At 37.6% G+C, this 14,408-nt stretch overlaps 1 protein-coding gene across 1 annotated transcript in view; it reads right to left on the bottom strand.

Annotated features, from left to right (window-relative positions):
• Positions 1–14,408, bottom strand: part of ak5 (adenylate kinase 5) — a 517,659-nt gene that overhangs the window by 300,386 nt on the left and 202,865 nt on the right. The window contains exon 7 of the mRNA XM_039734419.1: positions 4,474–4,564. Coding sequence (XP_039590353.1) covers positions 4,474–4,564 — 91 coding nt within the window. The remainder of the gene's footprint in view (positions 1–4,473; positions 4,565–14,408) is intronic.

Genomic DNA, 14,408 nt, shown 5'->3' with positions numbered 1-14,408 from the left:
CATTTTGAGTCTCCAGTTATTTTGTGATTTGACGAATGCCAAATTGAGAAGAAATTAGGCTGTAAGAGAAAAGATGGGGGATCACAGAGATGTCAGTAGATGTCACCCAAAAGAGCTCCACTCATAGTGTTCATGGATGATTTCTGTTCAGCTTACTACTGGAGTTCTTCTATTAGCTCAAACTGCAAGGAGATCACTTTCGTGCCAGATGTTGTGAATTCATGACTGACCAACTGTAGTTCACCACAGTGCATATCTTCAAAATGAGATGCTTCATGGTTGAGTGCACAGCATTTCAAAGAGTAAGAGATATTGAATGATGATTGATGTAGAAATGAATAGTTGCAGAAAAACAGACAACAAAATAAGATCAAGTAATGATGATACCCAGCTAGAGACTGGAAGTCTTTTTATTATACAAAGTAAATTTTACTTCACAATCTGACACTCCTCATGGGTTTGTACTGAAGAGGGTTGTGGCGTCATCCTACCTTGGACACACCAGACCTTTCTTGCCCTAATAATAGTTTCCACAAACTATAGGAAGTTCATAGGAGCTTACAGGTCAAGAGGGATGCATCATTTGGACAGCTTTTCACAAGTTGTTCCTCTGAGTTACAAAGGCAAATTGGGCTCAACCATAAGATCAGCACTAGGCAGCCATGAAAGGTAAGGGATGGCGGACAGGTGTGATGATAAATTACTGGAAACTAAACAACAATAAAATGGGTTAGCTGTCAAGTTTATGAGCTACACTGGGAAAAAAATACATTAATAAAAAGTGCATATGGCAGTTGTACATAGACCTGCTATTAGCATCATATCTGGTTTAAGGCTTAGTAAGCAGCAGAATAAAGATTTTATTGCACAATATTATATCTTACAACAGAACATCTTAGTTCATGTGAAATGTTTTCACATAATACTAAAAAAGAGATAACATTAGCAGGGGCCTTCCATTGAATTGAAATGGTAATTACAATTTTCGAGTCAAAACATTTGTACTGTGGAAAAGAAACTCTTGTATTTATTGCTCTCTGTATGCTTTCATGTGTGCTACAAACTGCTAGAGTTATCTCAAAAACATTGTGGTTAAAGACTCCTTGAGAATCTGGAACTAAAGCAGGCAGCAGTTAAATTGGTAAAATTACTGCCAATTGCACTGTTTTATACTGTGCACAATCTCGCATTCTGTCAGCCTCTTTGATGTACTCCCTGTATGCAGCACTTTCTTTCAAAGCTGCATAGGACACTTTCAGTAAATGCTTACACTTTGTTTTTGGCCTTGTAACTTCCTCCATTTTACATAAGAAGTGATTATTGTGCCAAGCAGTTTAAGTGAGTGTTTAAAGAAGGTGTGTAGAGAAATAAAGCACAGGGTGTAAGCCAGTCAGTGACTACCACATCATTGAGCCTTTGTTAGGGGATTCTCAGGTCAGCACAGACTTCAGGAACCAGGAAATTTCAGTTGTGCTTCCAGGAGTCTTGTGGCATTTAAAATCATTATAAGTGCCCTCATCATACCCAAGGCACTGGGGTAGATTAAGACCCCCACGGGCTCCAATGTGTCAAAACTAAAAAGGCCCTCCCTTACTTCACCTCACCACCCCAACAAGGCACATGCGTATACTCACAAATTATGAACACCACAAATGTCAATAATAAATCAGCTAACAGGGACTAAAGAACAAAAAAAGTACAAAAGTTCATATTGGGTGAACGCCACTTTCCTTTTTTGTTTGATTGGGTATTGCAATGAATATAACAAACTAATTGATGAGTGCAACGTCACATCTGAGGGAAATCAACAGATGAACATTAATTAAACATTTTTAAAAGGCCTGTGCCAAAACATAACATGTAACTGAGTGTTTTGGGGTCAAAACATTTAAAGCCCAGAAGGGGGATTATTTGTTTGGGTTTGGTTGTTTGGTGCTTCTTATCTTCTGCAGTGGCCATGTTGTCTGCCACATTGTCCACATCTATGCTGAAGGCTGTGCAGAACTGGAAAGCAGCAAGGAGTGGTGATATCAGCCTTCACCTGCCTGTCATGTGAGCTCACTCTCATTAGTCTTAACAGCACTAATTACAAGCAAAGCAGCTTCTTTTGCTTTTCTCTGTTTTTTAATATTTCTGTTTGCTGCACCATTGGGCTCTGGTTTTGAATGACCATCCATTTTCTCATTTGTGCCAGTCATTTGTGACATTTTCTCATTTGTGGAACACCCATATCAACCAACCAGGACTCATATCTTCTCTTTTAAAAGCTTTTTATTTACGTCTGATTGGATAAATTTATAATTGTGAGAACAAAGTGGGGTCAGGGAGACCAGATTTCTACAAGTGTCTGCACTGTTGGTAAAAACTTTTCCTGTTATTAGGCACTTTTAACATTGCATATGTGAAGACCCCTTTGTGAATAGGGCCCCAGGGTGTCCACCCAAGTCACCCTGAGGGCATATCCAGCCATGCATTGGGGGTCACTCAATTATTTGGGAGTAGACTCACACCTGGTAGCATGGATCGTGGACTATCTTACAGACAGACCTCAGTATGTGCGTCTTGGGAACTGCAGGTATGACATTGTGGTCAGCAACACAGGAGCGACGCAGGGGACTGTACTTTCTCCGGTCCTGTTCAGCCTATATACATCAGACTTCCAATACAACTCGGAGTCCTGTCACGTGCAAAGGTTCGCTGATGGCACTGCTATTGTGGGCTGCATCAGGAGTGGGCAGGAGGAGGAGTACCGGAAGCTAATCAAAGACTTTGTTAAATGGTGCGACTCAAACCACTTACACCTGAACACCAGCAAAACCAAGGAGCTGGTGGTGGATTTTAGGAGGCCCAGGCCCCTCATGGACCCCGTGATCATCAGAGGCGACTGTGTGCAGAGGGTGCAGACCTATAAATATCTGGGAGTGCAGCTGGATGACAAATTGGACTGGACTGCCAATACTGATGCTCTGTTTAAGAAAGGTCAGAGCCGACTATACTTTCTTAGAAGGTTGGCATCCTTCAACATCTGCAATAAGATGCTGCAGATGTTCTACCAGACGGTTGTAGTAAGTGCCCTCTTCTACGCGGTGGTGTGCTGGGGAGGCAGCATAAAGAAGAAGGACGCCTCACGCCTGGACAAACTTGTTAAGAAGGCAGGCTCTATTGTAGGAGTAAAGTTGGACAGTTTAACATCTGTGGCAGAGCGACGGGCGCTAAGCAAATTCCTGTCAATCATGAAGAATCCACTACATCCACTGAACAGTGTCATCTCCAGGCAGAGGAGTAGGTTCAGTGATAGACTTTTGTCACTGTCCTGCTCCACTGACAGACTGAGGAGATCGTTCCTCCCCCACACTATGCGACTCTTCAATTCCACCTGGGGGTGTAAATGCTAACATTACTCTAAGTTATTGTCTGCTTTTACATGCTTTTTTATTACTCTTTAATTTAATATTGTTTTTTTGTATCAGTATACTGGTGCTGGATTATGTGAATTTCCCCTTGGGATTAATAAAGTATCTATCTATCTATCTATCTATCTATCTATCTATCTATCTATCTATCTATCTATCTATCTATCTATCTATCTATCTATCTATCTATCTATCTATCTATCTATACACACTCAGGACCAGTCTGGATTATGCGTGTCAGCATCACAACAACCACATACAGTCTTTATAGGAGGTCTGAAGGTTTATATTTTGTTTCTATAACACATTTTAATTTATATGCTTGGAAATTGTATGACCAAGTGTCCCATAACAGGGCATATGATTTAAAATTTGTCTACCGTGCAAAACCAAATTAGCCATCACTTAAGCATCTCAGTCAATTAGAACTCATAATCGGTTCACGTATTATTGTGAAGTGGTTTTAATTACTGTGATTTAATAATAGTTTGGCATGATTGTGATGCACAAGATTGTCATCTTTAACATTTGTATGTTTGGTTTCAATAACCACGTCTTCTGATGTTATTAACCACATTTTTATGAGAAAAAAACAACATAAAATTTATAATGAAACAATAAAATACACAGTACTAGAATAACCCAAAAATTACACTTAATTTGCAGCAAATAAGTACTTTACACTTTGTCCATAAAGAACATAAGACCTAACATTTATTCATCCAATAATTTTCTAAACCTGCTTATTCCAATACAGACAATGCAATGTTCCATAACTTTATTGCATGTAAAGAGACTTTTTAAAAGTGTGCTTAATTTATACCAGAAAAAAAACATTATACCCCAAATGCTAGCATTGTTTATTCTCACGCAGTCCTCATATTGTTAGGCTTTATTAATTTTAACTTTAGTTTGCATAAAAAAGTCAGAATGACTGGGGTTAGGTAAAACATTTCTGGAAAAAAGGCAGATAAGCTTTGAACACAAGCATTCATTACTTTCTGAAAAGAAGTCAAATGCATTGATTTTAGTGCCCTAACTTTGCCAGTTATTGACTCACCTGCAACAGGTTCTTTGGTAGGAAACAGCTTGTTGTCAACAGTTACCGCAATGTCATAAAACACCTCTTCTTCATCTCTGTCAGCATCCAGCTGTGGAAAAAGGAACATCTGTGTTACTGTACCTTAGAGCAAATGCTCACTGTTTAACTTGATATTGATCACAGAGTGCTGCAGACACTCGCATTAGCCATCTCACAAGTCCCTTCTGTTGAAGAGAAAGAAAGATCAATGCTCTGCAACACACTGTTACAGTGATTTTATACTAGAAGGTATATTTTGTTCAGAAATCTATGGAAAACTCAATGGAACTCTTCAGTAAAAATGAACAAAATGCTGTTGGCTAATGGAGATTGTACCACAGTGGAAGTCAAAAGGCACAGGATAACATGATAGAAATAGAAATCTCCACACTGCCCTCTGAAAACTCAAGAAAAAGAAACATGTGAAGTGATGCAGTTAACAACATTACAATACAGTAGGATACTTGAAGTCCAATTCAAGTATCACAGCAGTCATATTGACAAAAATATGTGTACCATTACTAAGACAGAGAAGTCCACTTCCATGAAAATTGGTCTACACTGTCATTTAATATGCTTATATGTGTCTTTAATTTATCTGGAATAATATTATCATAAAAAAACTGTATGTACCGTATATCTATCTCTCTATTTTATATATATAAAAAAAACCTTTGATGCAACAAGACTTTTTGGAGACAAGACTTTTTGGAAGAGAGATCCCATGATCTCTCCCAAGTCCCATGAGACAAGACTTTTGCCTTGAGATTTTTTCAAGTCACACCCTCCTCTCAAACATTTTCAAGCAAGACCATGGTCCTCTTAAACTGAAAAATGAGGAAGTCAAATGAATTAACGCCAAAAATGATGATCGGTTACACAGTAAATTGGTTAAATGCTTCCAAAAATGTTGATCAGTTACACGGTAGATTGCTTAAATGCTTATCAATACACCATGCTGAAACAGTTGGTGGTGATCGTGTGGGAGGTGAAAACAATTTACAATATCCTGAAGAATATCTACAACCGTTAACACCATCCGGTCTTCCTATGCACGACTTACTGGAGAAAGAAGGATATATCCAAGAAAGATAATGTAGTACATCTTCCGTGGATAACATTAGACAACAAAGGAGATCTTGATATGCCATTCATATTAAAACGTTAACAGTTTCCGTTAGGATAGCTTTTGCAAAGACAAGTAACAAATCTCAGAGCCAAACATTCGAAAAAGTCATTTTATTTAATAGAGAGAAAGAAGCGACATTCAATCATGGGCAGTTATACGTTGCATTGATGCATACGTAACAATTCTCATGAAAATAAAAATCTGTTTTAATTGTACATACGCATCCTCATATGCGAGCGGCAGAACCGCAAAGAGGCAAGCACGTAGCGCAAGCACAGGGGTTGGTGAGCGAAGTGAGCAAGGGGGCAATGTATATATGTATAAAATTATTAAGAGAACTAAATACAAGCAGTAAAGGACAGTTCTCTTCAATATATTAATATAGACACTGTGTTTGACAAAATTTCATCAAACTGAGCACACAGCATTAATGAAATTCTAGCCACATTCTAAAAGAATCTTAAACAATTCCTGACAAAGACCTTTTAATTTTTATAAATCACTGACTTGTCCAACACAGATCCAGGATGTCTGCAGTAGTGGTAGGTTTTTGTTCTGGCCAATTTCTTAATTAGTAACCAGTTACTTCTGATAATTTAACATCATGTTTATGCTTTAATCATGATTGACTTGCTTAATTGTTTTTTTTCCTTAACTGTCAGCCAAGCAATAAAGAGATACAAAACAATCGAACACATGACCAGCTAACTCAGGGAAGTCAAGCACTCATGGATGGCCACAGTTTTCACTCCAAACGGATCTCTTATTTAGCTGTTAACAAAGCACATTATTTCATTTGATGGTTTGTTAATATTTTAATTCAGCTAAACCAGTCATTTCCAAAACTAATTTTCTTTTTTCTGAGATCACCATCCAAATATTTTCATGGCCAGAGCAGATCACCATATTATTTTTTCTTTTCAGATATTTTATTGTAACAGATGTTGTATGAAAGGCAAAGGTTCTCATGAGATCTAGTTTAGCCTGGTTATCTTTTGACTTATGTTGGAGCTCAGTATTTTTTGGCTGATCGTTAATTTACACATGAAACAATTAAAACGGATGTCAGTTAACATCAAGGCAACACAGTATGTGCCATTAGCATTACTAATGGGTTAACAATAAAGAAAGTGCCAGAAACAAAAACTGGCAGCCACTGCAGTCTGTGCCTATTCCCACCCCAGATAACCATCCATAAACAATGTCTTCCACAACATATTCTGTTCTGATGGCCCAAGATTAAGCTGGAAAGCCCTATTTGACTGAAGGAAACAGAAAGAGTGATCAAACATGCATTACCTAGGCATTTGCACTCTGTTAATGGAGAATCATTTCATTAGTCACTTCCCTGCAATAATAACCATTAACATATAAGTTCACAGCTGCTTCCTCAGATCTCTTTCTTTGTAGGCTTCCAGGCTCTTCCACAACAGCTAGACTGCTTAGATTCAAACACATGGGATAAGTAATTGAGTTAATAAATATGCCAACTTAGTTGTTTTTTTTTGGTCATCCTTATTAGCATGTGTGTGATAAATCAAAGTTGGCTCAATTATAGTAAATATAACATGCACAGATTTTTTTTCATCACAACTGTGATTATATTTTATTTTCCTGCAGTATAAAACAGCAAAGGAGAAGACAGAAAGGTACTGCACCCATAACTGGAAATCATGGTGATCATTCAGGAAATTATTGGTGAAACTATGAAGCCAAAAAATGGTAACCCTTTATTTTGAAAAATTATTAATAGATTCCTTTTGTTTTATTAACTAGTACTGCACTCATTTTTAAGTTAACTCTTTGCATGTCACATTTCATATTGGAAACGTTTTCCATTACAAAAAATGAGAAAGGTCTTTTCCAAGAAACAATGATCTTCTTACCATCAATTTGAACTGAATATTCTTATAAATATCACAAATGGCTGCATGCATTTGGAACCTGGCAGATGGTGACACTTCCATTGGCACCATGTACTAGGAAAAAATAACGCATAAATGTGACTTTCCTTACTGAAGATTGATCTTCTTGTTGTAAATTATGCCTACAAAAGTGCTGTAATTACAGCCAACAAATAAAAAAAATTTACTTTACAATTTCTTTTCAATGCATGTAAAAATATTCTTTCTAAGATTCTTTTTTTCCTCAAACTGTCACATAAGCAGAGAAATAGAACAGCAGAGAAATGCAGACATAATTTATGAATCAACATTGCTAAAGACTGGCTTATATAATAGTTCTAGTTCAATAAATATGGCAATGATGTGTATTTTTCTGTGAGATATATCTGGTGATAGCATACAAAAAAAAATACAAGCTACAAGTTAAAGCCTAGGATAAGGAAAAGAATGAGGTGAGGAAACTGTAATGCTGTGTTAAATTGTATCCATGGCAACAGACACATATGAAGGGCTGTGTGGCAACCTGGTTTACCATATAAATGCCACTGAGATATGAGCGTCCTTTCTCCACCAGAGCTGACTTGTAGCTTGAAAACCAAAATCAGCAATCCATCACGCCAATTAAAGAACATTCTGTGTGACTGCTATATCTATGGTATTATATGTTAAACAATGTTAAACAATGTTAAACAAATGTATAATGTCAATTATTGAGCAGGCAGATTCTCTGCCCACAACCAGTGCTGCTTGCCAGTACATCTCTTGGCCAGTAGTTTAAAGCCTTAATGATACTTAGTGGGGTATTATAAGTAGACAATCCAGTCAGTATAATCAATATGCACAAAGAAAAAATTAAAATTATAAAATTGGGGCCATCTCATTATGAAGCCTCATCTGATTAGTGTGAAAATATACTCACAAAAAGGTTTTTTCAACTAAAATAAAACATGAAAAAGATGATCAAAGGGAGTCCATCAAAAAAATCAGATAAACTGAGCCAATGATATACGATTTGATCCCTGTATATTTGGTGAGCAGGCTTTTCTGCTGGCCTACCTCCAGAACTCAGTACAAGTACTCTATTTCTTATCCACTATTCTTTGACTCATTGCCTCCTTGTCTTTAAGGAGTTGTGATTTAGAGTAATAGACACTTAAAAAAAATAGTCAAGGGACCTCAAAAAAGCTTGACAAGCAGGCCCAGAACTTCACAGAAAAGAAATGGTATTATCTCAGGTTGCCAGTTCCCAACAAATAACTGTACTGTAGACTTCAGCCTACCCAGGCCCAAAATGGAAATATTAAAGTACAGGCAGTCCCTGGGTTACGTACGAGATAGGGACTGTAGGTTTGTACTTAAGTTGAATTTGTATGTAAGTTGGAACAGGTACATAATTTTAATAAATGCTATTGTTGACTGACTGTAACCAAGTGCTCTGCCAATAAATGATGGAGTTTCACCTCTCTCTGACCTTTTTATTATTTCTACTTTATTTTCAATGATGATAGTTTTTCTCTTCTTTACTGTATCACCAGCTCTTGCATCAGATTTGTGTTTCAGAGACATTCTTGAAGGGTGAAGACAAAAGATTAAGATGAGCTCATCTGCACAGCACTGTACACGCTATCACAGCAGGAAGGCACCTGTCATCAACACGTCTGATGTACTGACAAGAGACAACTTCCTGCTATGTGTGTAACAGTACAAGCAGGCTTGCTATTGAGAATGAATGGGGGCATCGACGGGTGGTTCATCACCAGCCCACCTCACAGTCACCTCCATTACAGTATGCTGCCTGCAGCGTCTGCCCAATGAGAACCAACATGGTGCGGCCAAAGGCGGGTAGTGAATCGCCCCCATTCAATAGGCAGCCATCCGATGCACACTACAATGCTAACCTCGTTCACCCTCAATGGCCTCTGTTCAACCACAACCAGGTCACCGCTTCCAGCATTACCAGCCGCCCAACGAGAACGAACAGGGCAGCCATGTGTGGTGGGCGAGCAGTGAAATTGCTTGCCGCAGGGAGCCGCTCGAGGGACACTACACTGTGCGGTCAGCGAAATCGCCCCCCTCCAGCATCCGTAGGGCCACCGCTTGCAGCGTCCCCAGGCCAAAGATGACGGAGCGGCAGTTACTGAGGCACATGCATTGCAGCTGCGGCCCCGTTCGTATGTCGTAGGTTGGATGTCCATAACCTGGGGACTACCTGTAGTAAAGTATTAAAATGTCAAAAATATGCCGACCATCCCGACAAGGGAGAAGGAACCACAAATCTCTGAATTGTTGAGGCAGGCGCAAACAAGGTATTTAAGTAAAGTAATAATTTTAAAATGTAATCATGGAAAGCAAAAAGAAACCAACAATTAGAGAAACAGGGAAAAAGCAAAAAGACTTTACCAAAAAAGGCAACTCAAGGCTAAAAAGTCTCAATACAAACTGCAAAAGAAAAATATAATAACAAAGCCAAACAATCCAGAAGCAGAATGATCAATTAGCAATAAAAACTATGACAATCAACTCTCAGTGATTCATTGCTGGACCCTCTCTCTGACCACAATATAAACGCAGAGGGAGTACATAGCAGCAGTGACTATAGGGAGGCTTCCTGGTCCTGAGGTTTCACCAGCAAGTTATGCTGAAACATCTTTACTGTATATACAGTATAATACGCTACTGTGGTTGTTCGTTTGTCTGTCCAGGATTTTAAATCACATGTAGCTCGCAAACCGTTTCACCTATTGACCTGAAATTTGGTACACATATACTACGTGACATCTACTATCCACTTTCAGGGTGATGATTGACCTCCAAGGTTATTCTTCTTTTTATTTTTACTTTATTTTATTGTAGAATCAACTATCAACAGGGGCCATTCTTAAGGCAGATTGAAGACTTAAAAAATGAAAGAAACAATACTAAGTAATTGCAACACAAACACTGACATAATCAATTTTAACGTGAAAAGATGCCAACGAAAGAAGAGAAGAAGCCAGCCGCAAGGGTTGGGAAAAGAAGAGCTGCTCAGGAATCAGCAAGTGCATTAACCTCTGAGCAAACGAATGCTAAACGTGCAGAGAAAGAGTATGAAAACTATGAATGCTCAAGTCAACTGAATTCACTGCACGCATCATTACTGGTAGCTATATAATACATAGTACACAAATAATAAATAAACCAAACATGGACAGAAATTACATAAAGAAATTAAAAAAAAACAATAATTCAGAAACAACCAAAACAGTAATAAAACAGAAAATACACCTGAACCAGGGAATAAGCCTTTGCTGAAATTTAAAATAAGGTCTATAAGGCTCTGGCACTGGTTGATCTTTAAGCAACCCCATGTTAATATACTGTCTCGCTAGAGAAAGTTATAGAGAAAGTGAGAAATAACCAAGAAATGCATAGTGAAGGGGCAGATGAAAAATGGCAGTGAAATAGATTTAAGACAATCAAAAATTCAGAGTCAAAAAACATGAGAAAAAGATTTGTTAGTTATAAAGTCAAAACATAAATTTTTTTTCAATCTCAATTTTGGAGAAATCTGTCAAGCTTGGTTACTATCGATCTGCCAAGAATAACCTTCAACCAATTGTCTGAATGAGGTCACAAACAAACTCACTGCAAGGAATTCTGGGAAAGATTTCCAAGGAGACGGCCACAAAAAAGCCTAAAATGGCAATGTCCCCCACAATAAAGTACAAACACAAGTGATTTACTACAAAACAGATTTCTGTGTGTCAAAACCCCATATGCCATACAGAATTGACTAGAAGTTCCATTAGGAGCTTTACGAAAAATGTATAATTCCCAAAGGTAATAATAGTCCAAAGTGTCATCAGCTTGCTTGAACTGCCCATAATAAAGATCATAGCCAGATAAAGAAAACATTTACTGTAGAATGGATTGTCACATTCATTACAGGACAATACTTGAAAGACGTTTCTTGAAGCAGCTAGGATGTTTAGGAAATTGCCGATAATTGAGCCAAAATCGCAGCAGGTTAATGGATTAATTGAGGTGTCCACGAGCAGTAAGGACAAGGAGTGGACTTTTGATTAACTATCACTTATTAATGGTTGCCAACTACTGAAGCAAGGAGAACAGAAACATTTTATTGCAGATTCTATTTGAGGAAAGTAAAATCTGTAACATTTCATTATTCTACTGTTACCTCAACTAGGAAAGAAGAATATAAAATGCTTCATGACAACTGTTTCTTTCTCTATTGGATTTATTTTCTAAGGGATGTTAATCCACCTAATCATTTTAATTTATGTTGAACTAGAGAAAAATTAAAATGCCACATACAGTACAGTGGCACTAGCTATATCACCACATTAAAATAAAAAGACACCACAACTATAATTATTAGCTGCAAGTGGGTTTGACTCTGACCTCATACTAATGCATTATTGTGGTTTCCATGGCAAACTACAGAGGTGGCAATTTAAAGGAAAAACAAACACCCAAAAATATGAGGCAATTGGATGTTAAAGAATCTTTTCAGGCATTATGCAGAAAATTTGACTTCAATAAGAGAATATACAGAAATGAACATCAGCACTCAAAGCATCTTGAGTCTCCAAGAGCAGCATTTATGAAGAACTGCCAGTGCTAGCATTTTCCTTTTATACGTAATATTTTCATATACTGTATATTTTTTTACATTTTTATGTCAACATGATCTGTATTTTACAGTATACCATTTGTTTCAGATATTTGCAAAGCTGTTTTGGATAAAGAAGGTTTAGAAAATCTTTTGATGAGTATTAGTAATTGATTAAGATCAATGCAAACTTTATTATTCTGCAATAAGAAACTTGTGTAGTCATGTGTCCTACAATTTAATGAGAAACATATCATATAAAAGATAGAAAAACAACACACAGATTCAAAGAAAATAAAAAAATAAATGCTCACTTACACAACAGAGTGAAACCCCATTGAGGTCTTGTTAAGTATCACTAGTTTGATTGCTGAAGGCACTGATGGACAACACTTAATGTTATTTTGCTTACTTTGTTCATTGACAGTGGGAAGTGCACTCTATGGTATAGATTAAGAAGCAGAATCAAGAAGTTACCAATACCAATAAACAAGTTACACAGTAAGTACAGAGTAATAACATTTAGTAGTTTGGTAGTTGCACTGGTAATAGTCAAGGCATCAATGTAAGTACACTGTAATAAGAAACACCATAAAGTTTGCCCACATTTATTTTCTTATATCTTACAAACCACTTACCTGACAAGCACAGATAATACAATAAACTAATTGGTATCTCTTGCCCTATGTGTACCTTCCTCATATGCCTTTCCTCGATATCCGCATGTGTCTGAGCCTCTCTTGCCTGACTTTCTCTCTTGATCACATTCCCAAAAAGCCTGTTTCTCAGACTCTGTCATTTCGAAGCAACTTGCTCCCGTCATGTTCACTTTTATACTTCCTATCTTTGAAGGTGACTCTCAGTGTGCCTCCTACTCCTTTACTATTCCTCATGTATCTCAGCCTCTTTTGCTCAGCTATTCCTGTTTCAATCGCATCACTAAAGACAAACTAACCAATCAAATTGCTCAGAAAGACCAGACACACACACACACACACACACACACACACATATATTCACAGCGACCATGGTGGTTTATTATATAGTAGATTGCTTTTTATTCTGCCATGCAGGAATGTATCTTTAAAATAATTTTGTGTGACGAGAGAGTGCAGCATCAGGAAAGATTTAATCAAGCCCTGTAGTGGCAGGTCTGCATATAGCTGTTTCACAGACCTTTGATGTCCCCCAGTGTATCTGTTAACTACCATAATACATATACATATACATTCTAAAAACTCATTAATCCAATTCAGTGTCACAGGGAGATGGAACCTATCAGGAGAGCTCTGGGAGCAAGGCCGGAAACAACCTTGCATAAGACACCAAGCTATTGCAAGGCACGTAATGGTACATATACTGTAGATTCATACATACTAGGGGCCAATTCACCTACAGTACATGTCTTAAGGGACGTAGAAGGAAACCTATACAGACTCAAATAGAAAGTATGAATGCGTACATAGACATGAACCTAGAATGCTGGATCTATGGAGTGGCAGTGTTGACCACTTAGCCAACCACGATAATTTAATCTTTATCAATAAAATCATAACATTGTATAATCAGATCAATTATAGATTCATCAGCAGCCCACAAATTAATTATTAACAACCATCCTCACAATCCACTGAGCTAACTTTAACAATTATTTTATCATTCATCATTTATTTACTGAATGCTTATTTTAGTACAGTGTTGCAGGTCACATTACTGACATCATTGAGTACAAGGCAGCAGGGCATCATCCAGGCAGCATAATCCAGCTAAATGATCACTTGGGGTCCTGTAGCCCTAAGGGTCCTAAGTGTGTCAGCACTTTCACAAATCAGGTGTACTGTTTAGGGACAAATAAAAAGGTTATGTAGGAAGCAACACTGGATGGAGCACACTAAGACACAATGCTACACCCACTTGTAATGTGACCACTTCGACTAATTTTCACATATTTGGAATGTGGGAGGAAAATGGAGTAGGAAAAACAGTGCCTACCCTGGGAAAGCAGGCCACAACCCACAGAAGCCACTCACCTTTAGATTTATTAAGCTGTAAATGTATTTTGACAAATAAACACTTTGGAGTTTCTTGTTACACTAGTGCCACTTAATCGTAAATTTAAGTAATGGTTGCGTGGGTGAGGGAGAAGACATTAAGCAAAAAGTGGCAGGCTTGTGCTTTCAGTACAGAAATTAATTTCCAAAGTTATTGTGCATTAAATAAAATAAAACACTACCTGTGTTCATGTGAATAAAAACACATTGATAATCAG

This window comes from Polypterus senegalus, chromosome 14 (assembly GCF_016835505.1).
Source record: "Polypterus senegalus isolate Bchr_013 chromosome 14, ASM1683550v1, whole genome shotgun sequence".
NCBI classification, from domain to species: Eukaryota; Metazoa; Chordata; class Cladistia; order Polypteriformes; family Polypteridae; genus Polypterus; species Polypterus senegalus.
The sequence above is the reverse complement of the archived record's forward strand: the minus strand, read 5'-3'. Positions and strand labels throughout refer to the sequence as shown.